We start from the raw sequence: 23420 nt of genomic DNA, 5'->3' as shown, positions 1-23420 counted from the left end.
CCTATTTCTTTTTCCCTAGTAACAGCCTGGAAGATGAAAGACTTGAGGTGTTGCTGATTCATGCTGACAGTTCCTCTCAACCTGCACGGTGGAGAATGCTGATCTCATGTGTCCAGGGCTAGTCATTCAGAGTTTCTCTAGTGTTTTCCGTGGAGGTGAGGACGACTACTACATTTAGGCACTTGGAAAGAACTAACCTAAACTAAAAGGGATAGCCCAGCTATGAGGCTGTGGCTGTGGGAGAGAGATTAGCCTGCTACACAGTGACCCCCCTCTAGTCAACTGCAAAACCATCTGAATGGGCTTAGAAGAGTCAGCCTAATAATTTGAGCTGCATAGCAAATCTTTGTCACCATGGTGGAGTTAGAAAGGACTCTAATGAAGGCAGGAGTGCTGACTTCTACCTGCAGTCCAGCAGTAAGCAGGGCAGAGGATTGCCATCATTGCAGGCTAGCCTGAGCTACAGTGTGGGGGCGGGGGGGGGGGGGAGAAAAGGAAGAGGAAAGGAGGGAGGGCAGTTGCCATGAGAGGGTCTGGAATAATAGACAGGCACTGAGACTTAGTGGGTTTTATTTATTTATTTATTTTTATTTTTGGTATTTCAAGACAGGGTTTCTCTGTCCTGGACTCACTTTTCTAGACCAGGCTAGCCTCGAACTCACAGTGATCCACCTGCCTCTGCCTCCCAAGTGCTGGGATTAAAGGCATGCGTCACCATGCCTGGCCTTTTTTTATTTTATGGAGGGGCTGGAGAGATTCCTCAGAGGTCAACAGCACTAGCTGCTTTTGCAGAGGACAGGTTTAATTCCCAGTACTCACATGGTGGTCACAATCATCCATGACTCCACTTCCAGGGGATCTGATGCCTTCTTTTGGTCTCTGCAGTCACCAGGCATGCAAATAGTTCATGGACATACATGCAGACAAAACACTCATATACATAAAATTAAGATTAATTTTTAAAAATTGCAAGGAGGGCATTTGTTACCCATAGGGCACAGGGTCAAACTATACTATTGTGTTTCTTTGGCTGAGAACAAAATTTGAGGGTTTTTTGTTTTGTTTTGTTTTGTTTTGGTTTTTCGAGACAGGGTTTCTCTGTGTAGCCTTGGCTGTCCTGGACTCACTTTGTAGACCAGGCTGGCCTCGAACTCACAGCGATCCGCCTGCCTCTGCCTCCCTAGTGCTGGGATTAAAGGTGTGTGTGACCATCACCCAATGAGAACAAAATTTGTTATAATGCTTGTTCAGGCATGTAGATTATATAAACGCTGACAGGAACCTCTTCTCCCTCCTCCTCCTCTTCTTCCCCCTCCTCCTCCTCTTTTCCATTTAGTACATTTAGTTGCTTTGTTCAAAGCTTGGCTCCTAAGTGAGCATCAAGAACACCAGCTGGAGGGGCTGGAGAGATGGCTCAGAGGTTAAGAGCACTGTCTGCTCTTCCAGAGGTCCTGAGTTCAATTCCCAGCACCACATGGTGGCTCACAACCATCTAGAATGAGATCTGGTGGCCTCTTCTGGGTGCAGGTGTACACTGTATACATAATAAATAAATAAATCTTTAAAAAAAAAAAAAAAAAAAAAAAGAACACCAGCTGGTAACACTTTAGACCTTTTAGATAAGTGAACTCCAGGTAGGCTGATCTCTGTGAGTTCCAGGCCAGCCTGGTCTACAAAATGAATTCTAAGACACCCGGGACTACACAGTGAGATTCTGTCTCAAAAAAACAAAAGAAAGAAGAAAGAAAGAAAAGTAAACTCCAGTTTGGTTTTTGTTGTTGTTTTTCGAGGAATCTCTCACCGAGAAGTCTGGCTGGTTTCTTGCTGTGTATCTCAGGCTGCTCTCATATGTTTGGTTCTCTCACTGCCAGCTTCTAAGTGCCAGGACTGCAAGGTGTGCACCACCAGATCCGATGCCAGGACTGCATGTGCATCCCACTGCATCTGGCTTGGCTTTTTCTTTTTCTTTTTTTTAAGTAGCCAGGACCTCTTATGTATTTGTTTGTTTTGTATGTATAGCCGAGTGTGAGGCTGGCAAGATGGCTCAGCAAATAAGAGGTACTTGCTGCTAAGCCTGACAACCTGAGTTTGCTCCCCAGCACCCACATGATAGAAAGAGAGAACAGGGTCTCTCAAGTTGTCCTTGAACTTTCACAGGAGTTGTGGTCTACATATACCTGCCACTCATGCAGGGGGGGGGGGGGGGAAGCTGGGCGTGATGGCACATGCTTTTAGTCCCAGCACTTGGGAGGCAGAAGCAAGCCTATCTCCATGAGTTCAAAGCCAGCCTAGTCTACATAACAAGTTCCAAGTCAACCAGGCCTATAAAATAAAACCATGTCTCAAAAAATAAAACAAGCAAATAAACAAATGGGCATGGGCATGCTAGTGCATGTGTGGTCAGAGGAAACTTTGGGAGTTAGTTTATGCTTTTCACCATGTTACGGCAGGATCTCCCTCATTTCTTCCACTGTGTTGCATATTCCAGGCTAGCTGGGCTATGAGCTCCCAGCCAGTTCTCTTGTCTGCTTCCCACCTGGCTGGAGAAGTGCTGAGATTACAGATGGCATGGAGGGAGGAGTCCAGGAGAGGAGGGAGGAGTCCAAAGGAGGAGGGAGGAATCCAGGAGGAGAGGGAGGAGTCTAGGGAAGGAGGGAGGAGTCTAGAGGAGGAGGGAGGAGTCTAGAGGAGGATGGAGGAGTCTAGGGGAGGAGGAAGGAGTCCAGGAGAGGAGGGAGGAGTCTAGGGGAGAAGGAAGGAGTCCAGGAGAGAGGAGTCTAGGGGAGGAGGGAGGAGTCTTGGGGAGGAGGGAGGAGTCCAGAGGAAGAGGGAGGAGGCCAGGAGAAGAGGAAAGAGGCCAGGGGAGGAGGGAAGAGTCCCGGAGTAGCTGCCTCTGCTTCTGGGAGAAGGCAGCAGGGATCTAGGCAGACATAGCCTTTATATAGAATTTTTTTTTATGGGACAGAGCTTTCTAGGGCAGAGATTTCCAGAGTGAGAATTAGTAAGTGGGATTTCAAGTCTTGAGCTTGGGAAGCTCAGGGATTGGTGGGCTTTCCTTTTTAGGGGTTAGTGGGTTCTGCTGCTTAGGGATTGGTCGGGTTTTGTGGGAAGCCCAGGGATTGGTAGGTTCTTCTGCTCAGAGATTAATGGGTTTTTGTCCAGACTTTTCACCTCAAATTAGCATAATCCGGGATGGGTTCTATTGAGGGTCTGGAGATGACCTTTGTGACAGTTACAGAGGTCTGGAGGTGGGGTCTGGCCACTTTCCTGCCTTGACAGTTTACAGAATTTACCAAGTTTACAGAAGGAGTCCAGGGCAGAAGAAGCCTGTCTCTAGCTGGGTGCAGTAGCGGAGTCCTGTAATTCCAACACTTGGAAGGCAGAGGCAGGCGGATCACTGTGAGTTCGAGGCCAGCCTGGTCTACAAAGTGAGTCCAGGATGGCCAAGGCTACACAGAGAAACCCTGTCTCGAAAAACCAAAACAAACAAACAAACAAACAAACAAACACAGAAATAAGCCAGGCAGTGGTGGTGCGCACCTTTAGTCCCAGCACTTGGGAGGCAGAGGCATGCAGATTTCTGTGAGTTCGAGGCCAGCCTGGTCTGCAAAGTGAGTCCAAGACAGCCAAGGGCACACAGAGAAACCCTGTCTCAAAAAACCAACAAACCAACCAACCAAACAAACAAACAAAGCACAGAAATAGGGCTAGAGAGATGGCTCAGAAGTTGAGTACTGGCTGCTCTTCCAGAGGTCCTGAGTTCAATTCCCAGCAACCACATGGGGGCTCATAACCATCTATACTGTGATCTGATGCCTTCTTCTGGTCTGCAGGTGTACATGCAGGCAGAGTACTGTATACATAATAATAAAGAAATAGATCTAAAGCTGGGGTGGTAGCACACACCTTTGACCCCAGCACTCGAGAGGCAGAGGTAGGTGGATCACTGTGAGTTCAAGGCCAGCCTGGTCTAGAAAGGCAAGATAACATAGAGAAACCCTGTCTCAAAAAAAAAAAAAAGAAAGAAAGAAAGAAAAGAAAGAAATTAAAATAAATAAATAAATAAATAAAACCCCGGAAATGTCATAGAAATTTGTTTTTGTTTTAAATTCCAGGGCTATGGGGCTGCTTCACAGCACCTGTGGCTTGCCTCATACTCTAGCAGGGGTGTGGTTTTTCCAGCTGCAGGGAATTTCTGGAATTCTGTGATGTTTGACATTCTGGGAACTTTCAGAGGGTATATAAATTCAAGAGCCCTGATGTAGGCTGTTGCTGGTTGGTGGGTGGTTGCTGTTGGTTTGTTAAGTAGTCATACACAGAGAAAGAATTAGAAGAAAGAGAAGAAGAAATTAGATAACTTTCCAGCAAGGATCAAACTTGTCCCAAGGAACTCAGTGCCCCTAATCAGAGGAAGCAGTTAATGATAAACTTGCCCCTTTCCTCTCTGTCCTTTTTTCTCTCCTGTCTAGTGTTAGGAGGTTGAAAGGGTCAGAAAAGGGTAAATAAGGGTGCCTCAGGTGACTCTTTGTAAAGAATAAACTAAATGTTAAAGCTGCATGGTAATTCATTATCAGGCTTCGTGCTTGGTGTGCATAACAAAGGCTGTGTCCTACTGCGCTAGTGGAATGACATGTGTTGGGAGATGGTGGCGATCGTGTTTAGAGGCCAGAGCCCAGAGTAAGATTGCCAGACACCGCAAGCTGACGGGTGCCACTCTGTTTCAGAACCTTGGGCTATACCATTTCCAGAGAAACGCAGAACCTGCAGGTGCCTTACTTTGTGGATAAGAACTTTGACAAGGCCTACAGGGGAGCGTCTCTTCGTGACCTGGAGAGAACAATAGAGAAGGATTATATTGATTACATCCAGACAAGCTGTTGGAAGGAGAAGCAGCAAAGTAAGTAAGGCCAAGCAGGCTTTCACCGCTGGCCCCGACTTCCCTCACCATCGTCCTGGTCCCACTAGTCTGCTGGTTTGGGTCACATGTTTATTTGAGCAGATACAGATACAAGCACCCACTCAGAATCTACAGCAAAGAAGGAATTTATTGACATGTGACCAAGACTGGAAAAGTTAGAAACTCAGGCACCTTTTTTTGGTTTTTCAAGACAGACAGGGTTTCTTTGTGTAGCCTTGGCTGTCCTGTTCTGGCACTCAATTTGTAGACCAGGCTGGCCTCAAACTCACAGAGGTCTGCCTGCCCCCGCCTCCCAAGTGCTGGAATTAAATGTGTGTACTACCACGCCCACCCAGATTTCTTTCTTTTTTTCTTTCTTTTTTTTTTAAAGATTAATTTATTAATATATATACAGTGTTCTGCCTGCATGTACACCTGCAGGCCAGAAGAGGGCATTAGATCACATTATAGAAGGTTGTGAGCCACCACGTGGTTGCTGGGAATTGAACTCAGGACCTCTGGAGGAGCAGTCAGTGCTCTTAACCTCTGAGCCATCTCTCCAGCGCCCCCAGCTAGATTTCAACCAGTGTTTTGTTTTGTTTTGTTTAGACAGGGATTCTCTGTGTAGCCTTGGTTGTCCTGGACTCGCTTTGTAGACCAGGCTGGCCTCAAACTCTCAGCAATCTTCCTGCCTTTGCCTTCCAAGTGCTGAGATTAAAGGTGTGCACCACTATGCCCGATGAAACTCAAGCATCTTTGTATTTACTTGTTTTATTCTCTTCTCCCTCTTGGGGGAAGGATGGGGCTGGGGGCAGGGGAGGGGGGGCAGGGAGGCTTTCTCATATAGCTTACTGATGTAGAACTCACTTTAACTAGGCTGATCTCAAAGATCTGCCTGCCTCAGACTCTAGACTGCTTCTCTGTAGTCCTGAATTTCTTTTCTTTCTTTCTTTTTTTTTTTAAATTTAAGTTTAATTTATGTGTGTTGGTGTGAGGGTATCAGATCTTGGAGTTACAGACAGTTGTAAGCTGCCATGTGGGTGCTTGGAATTGAACCTAGGTCCTTTCGAAGAGCAGGCAGTGCTCTTAACCACTGAACCATCTCTCCAGCCCCCCCCCTTTCTTTTTTTGATTTTTCCAGACAGGGTTTCTCTGTGTAGCCTTGGCTGCTGTCCTGGACTCACTTTGTAGACCAGGCTGGCTTCAAACTTACAGCGATCTGCCTGCCTCTGCCTCCCAAGTGCTGGGATTAAAGGCGTGCGCCACCATGCCCGGCGGTCTTGAATTTCTGATTTCCTGAGGACTTAGATTATAGGTTTATACTAGCTCTCCCATCTTAGTGCCTGCCTTTTTTTTTTTTTTTTTAAATCACATTTGGGGGTTCAGCACTTAAGAGCACTGACTGCTTTTGCAGAGGACCTGGGTTTAATTCCCAGCACACACATGGCAGGTCACCACTGTCTGTAACTCCTGTTCTAGGGGATCCGACTCCTCACACATGCATGCAAAACACCAATGTACATAAAATAAAAATAAATAAAAAAATTTAAATTACAGTTATTTATTTGTGCAAGAATGTGTGCATATGCCACAAAGTGTGTGTGGCAGTCAGAGGACACCTGTGGGACCTGCTGCATTCAAATTGCTGCTCTTCTTGTCACTGTCTTGAGGTCCCCAGCCTCACTTGTCACTGGCCACATTTTGCATCCCAAGCTTAGTCATGAAGCTCTCAGTGCTGCCTAGCTTCCTTCACAGTTTCTAAATTCAGAGCACTCTGATCGAACCAGCCTAGATTTTTTTTTTCCTGAAATAGGTTTTCTCTGTGTAGTCTTGGCTGTCCTGGACTCGCTGTGTAGACAAGGCTGGCTTCAAACTCACAGCTATCCACCTGCCTCTGCCTCCTGAGTGCTGAGATTATAGGCGTGTGCCACCACCGCCTGGCCAGCCTAGCTTTTTTAGTCAAATCAGAAGTTTAGAAGTTGTTGGCATGAGCCAGGTATTGTGGCACCCCCCTTTAATCCCAGCACTTGGGAGGCAGAGGCAGGCAGATCTCTGAGTTGGGGGCCATCTGGTCTATAGTATGAGTCCAGGACAGCCAGGGCTACACAGAGAAACCCTGTCTTAAAAAAAAAAAAAGAGGAGGGAGAGACAAAGAGGAAGAAGAAGAGAAGGAGAATGAAAGAAGAAAAATAAATAGTAGTTGCTGTTGCCACTGGCATGGAGTTTGATGTCCCCTTCTTGTTGCTATGGATACATAGAGGAAAAGCGACCTCTTAGGTCTAGCCTTTCAGTAGGATGAAAAAGAATGGATATTTCTTCTTTTCCCTCACAGGATTCAGTGGGTCACAGTGTCTGCTACTTGGCTTACAGGCCCTATTGTTATGGGAAGTGCTAGTAGGAAAGGTAGCCCTGTCTCAGCCAATAGCTTAATTTATTTATTTTGAGTTTTGTTTTGTTTTGTTTTGGAGACAGGGTTTGGAGCCTTGACTGTCTTGGACTTGTTTTGTAGACCAGGCTGCCCTCGAACTCAGTGATCTGCCTGCCTCTGCCTCCCAAGTGCTGGGATTAAAGGTGTGCGCCACCAGGCTTAATTGTTTTAATTCTCCGCCCCCCCCCCCACACACACACACAAACACACACCACAGTAACTGTATCCTGGCTTTGAAAACTGGGCTTTGGTTGATATTTTTCAAAGCCAACTATAAGTCATCTTTTAAACCTTATTACTGAGTGTCTCTAAGTGTGTACTGATACAATTATTTTGGTCCTGGTGCTTGTTGAGCCCTTGATGACCGTCACATATTTGTACCCTCACCGCTGAGTCAGCCTACTCTTCCAGTGTCTTCCTAAGGCACTTTGCTCTCCCTGCTAGTGCAGCACTGTGCTTTAGTGGTCTGTGAGTGCACCTGGCTCCCTCTGCAGGACTGCTGGCACTGGGGAACAGACTGTTTTACTAACCCTGTATCCTGAGCTGTGGACAGTCTGGCTTCAGAGTGCATGCTCAACGTGGGGTTTTGGGATTCTCATACTGGAAATCAGTGAGCTGATGAAGAGTGTGCATAACAGATCAGTGTTGGTGTCTTGTGCCTTTCCCTGGGACACCTTGCCCCTGCCCTCTGTTTCTACTGGACAAAGCCTAGCTAGCCCTCTAATTAGGAGCAATTAAACAGGAGGACCAAGTTCCTTTTACCTATTTCATTGTTAAATTAGAGGGTTTTGGCTGGGTGTGGTGGCGCACACCTTTAATCCCAGCACTAGGGAGGCAGAGGCAGGTGTATCGCTGTGAGTTCGAGGCCAGCCTGGTCTACAAAGTGCATCTAGGACAGTCCAGGGCTACACAGAGAAACCCTGTCTCAAAAAACAAAAACAAAACAATAAAAAAAGAACTACATGAAAATCTGCATTTTGCATTCTTTAGACCCTCAGACACACAAGTACACATGTGCATGTACCACACACATACACACGTGCACACGTGCCATATTATACTCTGGCATTAAGATGCTGACTATGCTTCGAGGACAGAGAGACCCTGTCTTGAGAAAAAAAAAAAAAAAAGATGCTGACTGACTATGCAAAGAGGTTAAAGATTGTACTAAAATTGGCATCTAAGCTTTTGATCCCATCCACATGAGGCCTGTTCAGAGGTCCTGTGGCCTTCTGCAGGTACAAGTAAAAATTTGATGAGAGCTAGACCTGGTAAAATAGGCTTGTAATCCCATTCTGTAATCTCTTGGGAAACAAGGCAGGAAGTTCACAAATTCAGGGTCTGCCATGGCTGCCAAGTAAGTTCAAGACTAGCCTAGGCAATTATCTCAAAATATTAAAAAAAAAAAAAATCTGAGGCTATGACTCAGTGGTATCAGTGCATGCCTAGCATACTCGAAGTCCTAGGATCAAAAAAGACATATACATACAGACACACATACACACATACACACACAAACATATACACATACACACACCACACACATACACACAAACATATACACACACTATACACAACACACACACACACACACACACACACACACGCACGCACGCACGCACGCATGCGCGCACTCCTAAACAAATTCACTGAGTGAGCCTGATGTGTGCCACTCACCAGTTCTGAATGGAGGTCGTCAGCTCACACACCTATAAAAATCTATTCCTAGCATTTAAACACAGTGAGCCTCCACACCACCCACGTGCCATTTGAGAGCAGGCAGCATCTGCCCTCCGCTTACAGCAGCAAGTGCAGCCGGGAAGGTTAAATTTAGTACTTCGAGGTTGTAAAAATAAACTCACTTGAGAACAAAGTTCACTCTTGGCAAAATATCAAATGGAAATTGTATCAAGGCTAGCCATTGTCTTTGAAAGTCTTTATTATTCCTTTTATTTGCTTTTCCTTGGAAAACCTAATAAGGGTGATCCTTTATGAGTAATTCTTTACTATGGATGATAGTAGTCCTGAGTACTCTTTCATGGCTATATCTGCATAATATAAGTACTGCCAGGGAAAGAGATCGTGCCACTGTGCTGGGCGAGGTACGCGGAATGCGGAAGAACTGCCTCCTGGCCCAGTGCAGCAGAGCTGAGTGAGGTCTTGGCCTTGGATGAGCAGGATGGCACAGGGGGTAGAATCCTGGGCTTTGAAGTGTGTGTGTGTGGAGGGAGGAGGAGAATTCATTTTCTACTGAGAGGTTGTGTGATATGGGTGTAGTTTAGCACAGTGCCTGCCACAGAGGACACCTGACTGCTGGTGACATCCAAGCTTGAACAGCCTCGCACAGTAGACTAAACAGCAGTGTCCCAGGGGATTGTGTCCTGGGTAGTTATGATTGAAGGGGACTTTTTGTTAAAGAGAAAAGGTCTTGTCTTTTCTTTCTTTCTTTCTTTTTTTTTTTTTTTTTTTTTTTTTTTTTTTTCCTTTCTTTCTTTTTCAAGACAGGGTTTCTCTGTGTAGCCTTGGCTGTCCTGGATTCACTTTGTAGACCAGGCTGGATCTTGAACTCACAGAGATCCTCCTGCCTCTGCCTCCCTGAGTGCTGGGATTATAGGCATGTGTCACCGTGCACAGCTACCAAAAGACTTTTTTCCTTTGTTTTATTTATAAGTTATATAGTGTTGAAAACAAAACAAAAAGCTAGTGAGCGTTTCTGCTGGAGAGACAGCTCAGTGGTTAGAGCACTCAATGCTCTTCAAAGGACTTGGTTCAGTTCCCAGCATGCGTGTAGGTGACTCACAACTGCCTGTAACTCCAGTTCCAGAGGATCTAGCACTCTTCTGATTTCCACAGGCTCGGGCCTACACTCAGGCACTCATATATATACATAAAATAATTTTCTAAAGATTCATTCATTTTATTTTACATATGAGTGTCTTATCTGCATGTATGTCTGCACCACATGTGTGCTTGGTGCCTGCAGAGGTCAGAAGAAGGCATTGGATCCTCTAAACCTAGAGTTATGGATGTGATGAGCCACCATGTGATTGCTGGCAAGCTGAACCCAGGTCCTCTGCAAGAGCAACAAGTGCTCTTAACCTTTGAGACATCTCTCTAGCCCCTAAAATAGTTTTTTATTTTTATTTTATTTTATTTTATTCTTTTTTTTAAAGATTTATTTACTTATTATGTATGCAGTGTTCTGCCTGCATGTATGCCTGCAGGCCAGAAGAGTACATCAGATCACATCATGGATGGTTGTGAGCCACCATGTGGTTGCTGGGAATTGAACTCAGGACCTTTGGAAGAACAACCAGTGCTCTTAACCCCTGAGCCATCTCTCCCTCTTCTTAAAATATTTTAAAGTTATTGAGCATTAACAGAATTTGTTAAAAATAACATACTGTTTGAGTAGACCCTTGGCTTGTGACATGGTAAAAGGAGAGCAGGTTGGGACACATTTCCTTGAAGCGCTGACCTTGTGCCTGGTCATTGCTCCAGAGCAGGTTGTCTGACCTATTTTCACTTAGCTTTGTGAAAGCAATCCAGGTTTCATATGAAAAGCATCTTTCTTCAGCTTGTTATAATGGCTGTCAGGACAGAAAATACAAAGAATCACTAGTGTCTAATGCCTTCTGGATGAGACTTCAGAGAATGAGGCACATAAAAGTCAGTAAACAAAACAGCTGGATGTGGTGGTGCATGCCTTTAATCCCAGCACTCAGGAGGCAGAGACAGGCGGATCACTGTGAGTTTGAGGCCAGCCTGGTCTACAAAGTGAGTCCAGGACAGCCAAGGCTACACAGAGAAACTCTGTCTGAAAAAACCAAAACAAAAAACAGAAACAAAAACAAAACAAAACAAAACAAAAACCCAACCAGCATAAAGAGCTGGGGGGACGGTGGTCGCTGCAGCCTTTGATCCCAGCACATGGGAGGCAGGCAGATCTCCGACTTCTAGCCCAGCCTAGTCTACAGAGTTCCAGGCCAGCCAGGGCTACAGAGAGAAACCTGTCTCAAAGAACAAAAACAAAACACCGGCATAAGGAGATTGTTCCAGTGGAGACAGACCACAGTGTGTTCTGGACACTGCTGTAGCTGTGACTCTGTGGGAACCAGATGCAGACTGATTTCACAGAGGCCTCCTGCATAGCCTTCCCACCTGCCAAAGCAGCCGTAGAAATGAGCACCTGGTGGGGCGAAGGAGCCAGAACTTAACACTTGAGTGCAGTGCACCATCCTCCACAAAGCCCCATCACTTGCAAGGTGACTCTGCCAAGGCAGGCACTGTGAGCACCTGCACCAAGGGTGAGAGCGCATTGTTCCGCAGCCTGGGAGACCCACTGCCTGCCAAGTCACTGCCTGGCCAGAGTCCAGTCCCTGAAGCCCCACTGCACAGGGAGGGCTGCCATGCTTATCCACCCTCACCGTGGAGTCCTGCACTTCACCTGCACTTTAGCCCTGCTTGGTGTAACTAGAATCATTGTGAGCAGAAATGTCAGGCAGTGTTTTGTGTTGATAGAAATTTACTCAGAAGTCATGCCCATTGTTCCTCCAGGCTGCATGTCAATCCCTGTGCCCTGGGAGTTTGCTGATTAATCAGACAGCTGCATCTTGTTCCACCAAGAAAAACAAAACCTGTCAGCAAGGTGATTAAGAATGGCAGGCATTTTTCAATGATTAAAATAGCATTTTCACAAGCATAGTCCTTTAAAAGCTGCCTGCCACTGGAGGCTTTCAGAAGCCATGAAGCCCATCCAAGCATGCTACCCTGTCAATAAGTGGTGCACACGACAACTCTGTGAAGGTGCACTTCAGGGGCTCCCCACGAAGAAGGAGCTGCTTAAGCGAGAATAAAAACTTAGACCAACCACCGTGGAGTTGGAAACACAGCAGAGATTATATCCCAGTTAAAAATAGAACGTCCTTCTCCATCATGAGGAGAAAATGGAATTTATTTAGTCAAAGAGACAGAGGCCACTGGGCCAAGATGATTTGACTTTTGGAAGAGCCATTTGAGTTGGTGACCCCCATAGGTGTTGAAGGAGTGAGGAAAGCTGCCAGCCTGGCCTTTGTAGATGCCCACTTACCAGAGTAGGCCCTGTGTCACATTGGCTTACGAGCCCACAGTGCTCAGAGAAGAATGCAGCAGCTGTCTTTATCCAGATGACAGGAATAGGCCATCAGGCTCCAGTCCCTCCAACTGCCATCTCACCACCACGGGAGCAAGGCCATGGCACGCCCCTCTTTCCACACATGTGCAAGCTTCCCCGGCCTGTGCCAAATGTCTTGTTGCTAAGAGCTAAGCCTAGTACTTTTATAATGCAGCACAGAGACAGCAGGGCTCTCAGGTTCCTAGGTGGCCTGAACTTCACGACCCGGTGCAGTGCCTGATAGGTACCTCTAGGGTAGAGGGGCAGCGGTTGCCCGCATGGAACAGAGCAAAGTGGCATGAAAGTAAATGGAAGTGAATGAAGCCCTCAGCCTTAATGCACCATCACCTGTTGTGTCTTTCAGAGTCAGAACTGACCAATCTGGCGGGGTTGTACAGAGATGAGCGACTTCGGCAGAAAGCGGAGTCGATGAAACTTGAAAACTGTGAAAAACTTTCCAAGCTCATGGGCCTCCGCAGGGGTGGCTGAGAGGACACTGGCCCTGCTCATGGTGGGGTTTCTTACCTGTTACTATTTACATTGCGAATTCCACTTTATAATACAAGTTAGGAACCGGTGAGCATTCTACTATCTGCTAACTTTGTTGGGCAGAGCTGCAGCAGATGGAGCCACTTGTCACCATCCGGCTCTTCCCCAGGCTTGGCTCCCAGGGCAGGGACAGTTCATCTGAGGTGCACGGGAATTTACATGGTAAATTTTGGAGCCAGCCCCTTTGTGAATGCAGGTCAGGGCATCCCAGAGAAGACCCACACTGCTCCCTTCATCCTGTCTGCAGCAAAAGCCCACTCCCTAGGCATTTCTCGGTTTAGCCAGTGCACTTCCGAGTACTGATGGTGTCTGCCAAGAGTTCTAGTTCTCCCTGCTGTAGTGTCACCATCCCCCTCAATTTTCAGTTTTCCATTCCCTAAGGACAGTATAGAGAAATCGAACTGTTCAGCCAATACTTAAGTATTATCCACATCTCTGCTGAGTCAAGAGCATTAGCAAACTACCTGATTTGTTTCTTTTTTCTTTTTTTCCTTCTTCTTTTTTGAGAGAAGGGCTTATTCTGTAGCTCAGACTAGCCTGTAACTTACTGTATAGTCCAAGCTGCAACGATTCTGCTGCCTGAGTCTCTTGAGTACTGGGGTAACAGGTGTGAGTCACCACACCCAGTGAAGTTCCTTTTATTTCCTTAGTCATCTCTTTCAGAAGGTCTAGAAGGTAAAACCTGTGGAGCAGGCTGGCCATGGTGGCATACACCTTTAGTCTTAGCGCTCAGGAGCAGAGGCACACCAGTCTTCATGAGTTCAAGGCCAGCCTGGAAGTTACCAGCCAAAGTTACATAATGAGACTTTGCCTCAAAACAATGAGAAGAGGAGCCAGGCACAGTGGCGCACATCTGTAATCCCAGCACTCGGGAGGCAGAGGCAGATGGATCGCTCTGAGTTCAAGGCCAGCCTGGTCTACAAAGTGAATCCAGGACACCCAAGGCTACACAGAGAAACCCTGTCTTGAAAAAACAAACAAACAAAAAAAACCCAAACAAACAACCAGTTGAGCTATGAAACAGTTGGGGGTGGCAATTCAGCAGCAGGAAGCAGGGTTAAGGGAGAAGGTAAGATACGAGACTGTCAGAGATTCAGGGTAGAGTCCCCAGGCCCTTTCAGGAGTGGAGAGATCCTCTGTGTCCCTTCCCCTTTAAGTCATCATTGAGGATTGTAAGTCACGTGATGAGCACAAGTGTGCACAGAAGTGCAGCAGTCAAAGCCAAGAGGAGGCGCAGGCAGCCACAGGCTGTGGTTCAGGCAGGAGTAGGACGGGCAGAGCCTGCCTGCGGCATGGAGGGCTAATGCCAGCCTTAGCTAATGCCAGCCTTAGCAGTCACTCTGACCCAGTGCTCTGCTCATCTTTCGTTCATTCAATATCTATGGAGTGCTTACTACAAAGCAATGGCTTTCACTCACATTTTTTGTTTTGTTCTTGCTTTGTATTGATGCCTCCTTGCAGTCTGAAGCTGGTGCATCGCCTGTTTTATGAATCAGGACATTGGCCGGAGAAGATGAAGTGTTGCCCTAGGTCACATGACTAGGCGAGGAAGTACAAAATGTGATTGTCCTATTTCTCAGGAGATTCTAGTCAGGATGGCAAAGCAGATTTCCCCTAGGATGTCTCTGTCCTCCGGACACCTCGGCGGCCTACAGCGTGCATCCCTCCCATGGCAGTCCTGCGTCCCTTCAGGACTGCTTCCCAGAGCTGGACAGATGGCCCAGGTTCAATTCCCAGCACCTACGTGGCAGCTCCCAATATTCTGTACCTGTATTCTGTAACTCCAGTTCCAAAGGACCTCCCTCTCTCTTCTGGCCTTTACAGGCATGGAATGCACCTAGTACACAGACATACATGCAGGCAAAATACCCGTTTTTGTTTTTGTTTTTGTTTTTTTAAGCAGAACCCTTAGACTCGGTGTGGTAGCCCACACCTATAATCCTAGCACTCAGGAGACAGAGGCAAGGAGATCTCTGTGAGTTTGAAGCCAGCCTGGTCTACAAAGTGAGTTCCAGGACAGCCAAGGCTACACAGGGAAACTTTGTCTTGAAAAACAAAGAAACAGACAGCCAAGGCTACACAGAGAAACCCTGTCTCGAAAAACCAAAAGAAAAAAGAAAAAGAAAAGAAAAACAAAGAAACAAACAAAAAAGCAGGACTCTTGATACAAATTCTTCAGAGGCAGAAAAAGCAACTCTTAGCCGGGCGTGGTGGCGCATGCCTTTAATCCTAGCACTCGGGAGGCAGAGGCAGGCGGATCGCTGTGAGTACGAGGCCAGCCTGGTCTACAAAGCGAGTCCAGGACAGCCAAGGCTACACAGAGAAACCCTGTCTCGAAAAAAAAAAAAAAAAAAAAAAGAAAGAAAAAGAAAAAGCAACTCTTTCTAGAACTCAGTCATTGCCTCGGCTGTGTGTTGAGCCTTCCTGTGGAAAGCAGAGTAAGACTTGAGTTCCTGAGCTGCCCCCATCATCACAAGACTTAATTTGAAAGGACCAGTAGGTTTTACAGAACATGATTTTTTCTCTTCTTTTTAGATAGGGTCTCATGTATACCAGGCCAGCCTCAAAAACCATGGTTTGGGGGTGGGAGTGGGCAGTGGCAGGGGGATGTGGTTTGAGACAGATTTTTGTGTAGCCCTGGCTGTGCTGGAACTTGCTCTATAGTCCAGGCCGGCCTGAACTCCTGAACTCCTGCTTCTGCCTCCTGAGTGCTGGTATTAAAGGTGTGCGCCACCATTGCCAGTCCACCATTGCTTGTTTTGTTGAGACAGGGTTTCTCTACATCGCCTTGGCTGTCCTGGAACTCACTCTGTAGACCAGGCTGGCCTCAAACTCAGAGATCCACCTGCCTCTGCCTCCCGAGTGCTGGGATTAAAGGTGTGTGCCACCTGCAACCTTGAACTTTGGATCCTCCTCCTTCTACCTCCTGAATGCTAGATCACTCCTGGCTTATCTGGTGCTGGGGATGGAGCCCAGGGCTTTGTGCATGCTAGCCTGCTGAGCATAGCCCCAGACTTCCTAATTTTTTGAGAATCTCTTTAACCTATGAACAGCAGGGAACTTATTTTGCAAAATGTGCTGGGCATGGTGGCATACACCTTTAAATGCAACACCCAGGATGCAGAGGCAGATGGATTACTTTGAGTTCAAGGCCAGCCTGTTCTGCATAGCAAGTTCACAGTGAAACCCTGTCTCAAAACATACATTGTAAAATGTACCCATGAGCCAAACAAACTTGTGGAAAGTTCTTAGACATGAAAAAATAAAAGCTCTGCTCTCCCAACCTCAGCTAGAAAGTGGACCATCATGAAACAGGTGTGACAGGGTCAAACCCTTCGGCCTAGACGCTCTTGGATAGTTCTGTGGCTCTCATGGCAGTGACTGAGTTGGCTGTGATAATGACCCAGAGACAATCTGCACTTAATGTCATGCCGACTGATGGTCTGTTCTTATAGCCTGGTGGCACTTTTATTTATTACTGGCAGAGTACAGTACTCTTATCTTGTTTCCCCAAGAGAACCATAGTTGCTTCTGTTAGATTATAGTTTAATCGATTTGGTACTAATTCTCTTAATTCCTTGCTTATAATTTAGATATGTTGTCTGTGTATTGGTAAAATAAGCTTTGTCTCTTGCTTACATCTTCTGGGAGATTTCCTGGCAGTGAAAACTCTTTAGCTACAGCTGTTCTTGTTGTCACTGTGGCTCACAGCTTGAGATGACAGAATAGAGACTGTGATGGGAGTGAGGTTAAGACACAGGATCAGAAGCTGCTGTCCAAATGAGGTTCCCTCATGAGTGAGAGGGAGACAGAAAATCCTTCTTGAAAGGAATAGTAGAGCTTGACGGAGCCTGTGGCCTTGTTCATCACTCAAGCCAGGAAAGCATCTAAGCTTCATTGATCAGCTGCAGGCTCACAGCCTGGGAGAGGTGACCGGTAAGAAAATAATAGCATTGCTGTGCATGCTTAGGGAAACTGTTAGAAACCACAGGAAATGCTGAGCCCTGCTGGGGCCAGAGTCCAGCAGGCTGGCTGAGCTGTGTGCTGCTGTCATTCTCATCTTCACTCTCCTCAGAACTGGCACCTTGGGAATCCCAGCAGATTCTTGTTGCAACTGGCCCACGTGATCAACCCGTTGTCTCTGCATGCACTGCCCCTCACAGGAGCTGGCGTTTACTTTGTATTCATTTAAGGTGTTAGATGGGTGTGTCCTAATATATTTCTTTTGGGAAAGGGCCAAGTTACCATACATCTTAATGTTTGGGCCTGCGCTGTTGATACCTCCTGCAGTGTCAAGTAACTGCTGTACACTGAGTCTGTAGTTGCACCCCACTCAGTGTTTGGAGGTAGAGATGGAAGTGCTCTGTGACCAGAGTCAGGGATGGATGACACATGGGAAATTAGTTGACAATGAAAAATGCTGCAAAGTCTGGTCACCTGATCCATCACATCTAGAGTGAGTGTATTTTAACAAAGTAAACATTAAACAATTTTATATATAAAATGCGACCTTGTGGCTTTTCTTTGTTCGGCCTTTGCTAGGAGCCACTGTGAACTAAGGAAGGTTCTGTGGAATAATTTGTGTTTAAAACAGTATGTAATACTGATGGCATGGGTTCTATACTTGCTTGTTTTATTTTGTTTCAAGACAGGCTCTGCCTGTCTCTACCTTCCAAGAGCTGGAATTAAAGGCTTGTGTCACCACTGCCTGGCTAAGGATTTTTTTTTTTTAGATTTATCCCTTTTAATGTGTTTATACATGTAGGTGCTTTACCTGCATGTATGTATGTGTGTGTACCATGTGCATGCAGTGCCCTTGGAGGCCAAAAAAGTGAGTCAGTTGTGAGCCGTCATGTGGGTGAGGGGAATTTTGTTTGTTTTGTTTTGTTTTTTAAACATTCATACATAAAATTTCAGCAATAAACAATGTAAAATGATAATAACACTCTTACATTAAAAGTGAAAACAGCCAGGTGTGTGGTACACACCTTTAATCCCAGCACCCAAGAGGCAGAGGCAGGCGAATCGCTGTAAGTTCAAGGCCAGCCTCATCTACAAAGTGAGTCCACAGAGAGACTCTGTCTCGAAAAACCAAAAAGAAAAAAAAGTGAAAACAAGAAAATAGAAGTCAAGCTGGGCGTGGTGGCGCACGCCTTTAATCCCAGCACTTGGGAGGCAGAGGCAGGCGGATCGCTGTGAGTTCGAGGCTAGCCTGGTCTACAAAGTGAGTCCAGGATGGTCAAGGCTACACAGAGAAACCCTGTCTCGAAAAACAAAAAAAAAAAAAAAAGAAAAAAGAAAATAGAAGTCAATTCCATGTATTTATTTGTTTTTTATTTATTGGTTTCTTGAGAGAACATTTCTCTATGTAGGCTAGCCTTGAACTCACAGAAATCTACCTTCCTGCCTCTGCCTCTTGAGTGCTAAGATTAAAGGTGTGAGCCACTATGCTTGGCTTTTACAGCAATTCTTTTTTGTTGTTGTTGTTCGTTTTGGGGGGGGCATGGTTTCTCTGTGTAGACCTGGCTATCCTGGAACTCATTCTGTAGATCAGGCTGGCCTGGAACTCAGAGATCCCCCTGCATCTGCCTCCTGAGTGCTGGGATTGAAGGTGTGCGTTATAGCAATTCTTTAAGGGAGGTTTGGAAGTGCCGAAGAGATGGCTCAGCGGTTAAGAGTATATACTGCTCTCCCAAAGGTCCCAATTGGGGTTCCTAGCACCCACATTGGGTGGCTCACAGTGACTAGGATCAAAGGAGTACACCGCAACAACTGGCAAACACTCAAATTCTAAAAAAGAGAAAAAAATCATAATCCAACAACTGTGAAAATAGATCTGGTCTTAGGAAGACATTATTTTATGAAAAACTTAAATTGGACAGTTTATTGTTTTGGGAGTTAAAATATGTTTACAAGAGAAGCTGTTGACAAGCCAGTTCCTACCCTGAAGTAACTGTATAAAACATGACATCTGCAGCCAAATAGCTCTGAGCAACCCAATCACTGAAAAAGACAATATAGATGGGGGGAGGGGGGAGCTTGGAAACAGCAGAGAGTGCCTTGGGTGAAGGATGCGACTTTAACTGAACCAGAGTCACTGTTGTTAAGGATTCCATATTTTGAGATAGCAATGGCAGCACATCACAGTTAATCTAGATTTCAAGACTAGATTTAGCGTCAGAAACCTCACTGTTACCCAGCTCTTTTCTGGCATTGTTCCCAGCGGCCCATATGTAGCAAAGTCTTGCTTTAAAAAATAGCGCTCATGGTATTTAAATCTTACATAGTCCAACTAGTGACATCTACTTGGGCCAACATACACATGAGATTCAGTTCAGCAGAGTCAGACCTTGTCTGTGTTCCAGGTGGGCTGGGCCAGGAACAAATGCTACCCACCCCAGGACTCCTAGAGCAAACACCGAGTGCAGTGGGTCGCAACCCTCACAGGGTCACGGATTATGTATCCTGTGTACCAGATTGCTTACATTACGACTCATAACAGGAGCAAACTTACAGTCATGAAATAGCCACGAAAATAATTTTGTTTCAGGGGTCACAACATGAGGAGCTGCATTAAAGAGTCCTATCAGCATTAGGAATTTTGAGGAGCACTGTCTCATTACTTTTCATTTTACCTTGGCACTCTTAGTGCCAGGATTACAGGTGTGCACTACCCCAACTTGAAAGTCTGGGTTTTTACCTCAAAAACATCCCAAACCTCTCTTCTGATACGATTAGATGCACACTTCCAGCGACATCCACTTAGGGAGCAGTAGCTTACCGTAACTCTTGCCTAGATTATTTCAGTAGCTTGCTTTTGTCCCCAGCATTAAAATCATCGAAATTCTAATCATAGCCAACATTTTGTTTTGAAGATTTTTGTTTTGTTTTGTTTGAGACAGGGTTTCTCTGTGTAGCCTTGGCTGCCCTAGACTCACTTTGTAGACTAGGCTGGCCTCAAACTCACACCAGTCCACCTGCCTCTGCCTCCTGAGTGCCGGGATTAAAGGCATGCGCCACCAGTGTCCCAAGACCTTTAAAAAAATAATTTTAATTTGAGACAGTCTTGCTAAGTTGCCTAACTGGCTTTTGAACTCACGTGCTTCCTGCCTCAGCCTCCCAGGTAGCTGAGATGATGGGCCTACAGCAGCCACTGTGCTCTGTACACTAGTTTCTGATTAACCTTGCAGTAGTTACTCTGCCATCGCTCTTGCCCCAGAACAATACTGTCCTTTTTTTCTTTTTTTAAGATTTTATTATTTAATGTATGAGTTTTCGATCTGCATGTATGCCTGCATGCCAGAAGAGGGTATCAGACTCCAACATAGATGGCTGTGAGCCAATTTGGTTGCTGGGAATTGAACTCAGAACCTCTGGAAAAGCCAAACAGTGCTCTTAACCACTGAGCCACCTCTTCAGCCCCTGTTCCTCCTTTCTAAGAACCTGCCCCGCCTCACCTGTTCCCCCTTTGCTAAGATCTTCCCTGTTGTCACCGCAGGTCTCAACTAGAACAAGTCTGCAGACACACTGACCGGCCTTGCCCAACACCCCCCCCCCCCTTGAATTCCTCTTATTCTTCTTTTTCTTGGCACTGTCATAGCTATAACGCTACTTATGTTTGATTATTGATTCACTGGTGCACTAAGTTCTATCCTGGTTTTGTCTGAGAGGAGCCTTGAAGTAACACGCCACCTTCCAGAAAGAGATGCTGTTGGAGAGCAGTCTGGCAGCTGTGGTGACACAGCTGAATCTCAGGACCTGAAGATGACTGCTACAAATTCCAGGCAACCTGAGCCAGAGAGTGCAAGGCAAACTGGAGTGACATGTGGCGACCGTGCCTAAAACACTACCACCAGACCCAAACGACAGTGACAAAGTAGTTGTGGTGGAATACGCTTGTAATCCACTTGGGAAGTGGAGACAGGGTCAGGAGTTGAAGGGCAGCCTGGGCTATACAAAACCCTTTCTCAAAAAAAAGGAGCCTAAATCCTTTGACAGTTATTGAAAACAGGGAGAATAGTGTGGGAGAGTTGGGGAACTCTCCAGTTGGGGAACTCTCCCATAAAAGAGAACTTTTATGTTCTCTTTCTTTTCTGTAAAAGGTAGAAATCTTTTAAAATTATGTTTATGTGTTGAGTGCTTTGCCTGAATGTTATGTCTGTGTACCATGTGTGGGCCTGGTGCCCGCAGAGGTTAGAAGAGGTGTCAGATCCCTGGGACTGGAGTTCCATGTAAGTGCTGGGAACTAAATCTAGGTCTTCTGGAAGAGGAGCCAGTGCTTTTAACCACTGAACCATCTCTCTGAGGTAGAAATTAAAAAAAAAAAAAAAAAAAAGTCTGGACTGTCGCTCAGTAAGTATCTGTCTAGCATACATGAATCTGGAGTTCAGGCCCCAGCATTGGACACACACAGATACACACACCTGCCTCCTCCCCACCCCTACACAAGGCCTTCAGACAGTGGCAGTTCCCACTGCTATCACTCCAGGTGCTTCCCCTCGTCCACTCACTAGGCCATGAGAAGGCTCAGGCAGCCCCTGTGGAGAAACCAGGATGATCAGATCCTCAGCCTGAGCTCCTGCTCCCAGCACTAATCTACCAGTTATCAGTGAGCACTCACTTTTTCTTTTCCTTTCATTTTTAATTTATTGTTTGGGGGGAAGGTCTCTGTTTAGCTCACGCTGGTCTCAAATTCAAGAATTTTTTGTTTTAGCATCGTAAGTACTGAGTTTACAAGCGTCGCTGTGATTGCCTGAAAACAGATTTTTTATTTTTTGGTTGGTTGGTTTGGGGTTTTTGTTTTGTAAGAGAGGATATCACCATGTAGCCCTGGCTGGCCTGGAACTTGATATGTAGACCAGGCTAGTTTTGAACTCACAGAGATCTGCTGGGATTAAAGGTGTGCGCCACCACTGCCCATGTAAACCCTTCTTTCTACGTTGCCTTGGTCATGGTGTAACTAACTACTTACACTGGCTGTGGATGCAATGTGGCCGGCCTGCTTCAGGCTCCTGCTGCCATGCTTTCCCTACTGTGATGGACTGTCCTTCCAAAATGTGAGTCAAAATAAACTCCCCCTTCCTCGAGATGCTTTGTCAAGGCAGCAAGACAAGTGACTAATGGAGGCATCCTTTCCCAGGTAGGAGCTCAAAACCACGGTGTGTGGCACACGCCTTTAGTCCCAGCACTCGGCAGGCAGAGGCAGGCAGGTCACTGTGAGTTCAAGGCCAGCCTGGTCTACAAAGTGAATCCAGGATAGCCAAGGCTACACAGAGAAACCCTGTCTCAAAAAACAAACAAACAAACAAAAATAATAAAAAAAACCCCACGGTGTGCCATCCCATGAGTTTCACTGAGCCTAGGTTCCCAGAATCCCAGAATGCAGACTGACATATTCTTGTAATGATGTCTGACAAGGCTGACCGGCCCTCATGCCCACATTAGATCCAAGGGTCTCTCCTTGCAACCTTGGGCTACCCTCAAGCTCTGGCTACTGGAACTTCCTGCCCTCCTGAATGTTGTCCCAAATACATAGGAAGCAGCCTGTTAGACTGATGGAGTGAACATTGAGTGACAAGGACATGAAGTAACATCTCATGAAAACCCTTAGGGATGGGACAGAGCACAGTTCATGTAGGAATACTATGGGTCACTGCCCTGGGGGACTATGGAGCTTTGTCTGGGGTAACTGGGGTGAACACCCTCATCTACTAGACAAAATTTTGTATAAGTTCTGCACTGAGGCCTCAGAGTTCATGGCACCTTCCGCACACGCTATCCATTGCAGTAACCACTGGCTATATGTAGCTGTTGGAATTGTGGGCTTAGGATGTAGCTTAGAAGTAGAGCACTTTCCTAAGATGGAAATTATAACTAAAGTTATAATAATAAAGTTATAACAAGAACAGAAATTAGCTAGGCAGGCGAGGTTTTGAGAACCAGGTTTGGCTAGTGTCCTGCAGAATATGTCCACTGTGTATGGTGACTGCTTCTCTAGCCCACTTCCCCAAGGCCACTCCCTCACCTTGTTTATTTTTGAAACAGGATCTCACTATGTAGCTCTGGCTGCCCTGGAACTCACAGCAAGGATAAAAGGCATCTGCCATCATGCCTGGCTTATTCTATAAGATTTTGGTTTTTATTTTTTCGTTTTTGTTTTGGAGGCAAGGTCTTTTGAGCCCAACCTAGCCTTGAACTTGCTATGATTCTGAATTCTACCTCTACCTCCAAAGTGCTGGCTAGGCAGTGCATACTGCGCAAGCGCACTTTCGACTGAGCTGCTGTATTTTTGTGGGTTTTATTGTTTTGAGGCAGGGCTTTTCTATGCAGGCTAGGATTGAACCCGCAATCCTCTAGCCTCCTGAATGCTTAAATTACCAGCCTGAACCACCACA

At 46.1% G+C, this 23420-nt stretch overlaps 1 protein-coding gene across 1 annotated transcript in view; it reads left to right on the top strand.

The window, feature by feature from the left end:
- The window catches only part of Dnajc18 (DnaJ heat shock protein family (Hsp40) member C18), a 28010-nt gene extending 14507 nt beyond the window's left edge, over nucleotides 1-13503 (top strand). The window contains exons 7-8 of the mRNA XM_051163793.1: nucleotides 4725-4897; nucleotides 12842-13503. Of these exons, the coding sequence (XP_051019750.1) occupies nucleotides 4725-4897; nucleotides 12842-12966 (298 nt within the window). The 3' untranslated portion in view covers nucleotides 12967-13503. The remainder of the gene's footprint in view (nucleotides 1-4724; nucleotides 4898-12841) is intronic.
- The last annotated feature ends 9917 nt before the right edge of the window (nucleotides 13504-23420 follow it).

The sequence above is a fragment of the Acomys russatus genome, chromosome 20 (genome assembly GCF_903995435.1).
Source record: "Acomys russatus chromosome 20, mAcoRus1.1, whole genome shotgun sequence".
NCBI classification, from domain to species: domain Eukaryota; kingdom Metazoa; phylum Chordata; class Mammalia; order Rodentia; family Muridae; genus Acomys; species Acomys russatus.
The sequence above is the reverse complement of the archived record's forward strand: the minus strand, read 5'-3'. Positions and strand labels throughout refer to the sequence as shown.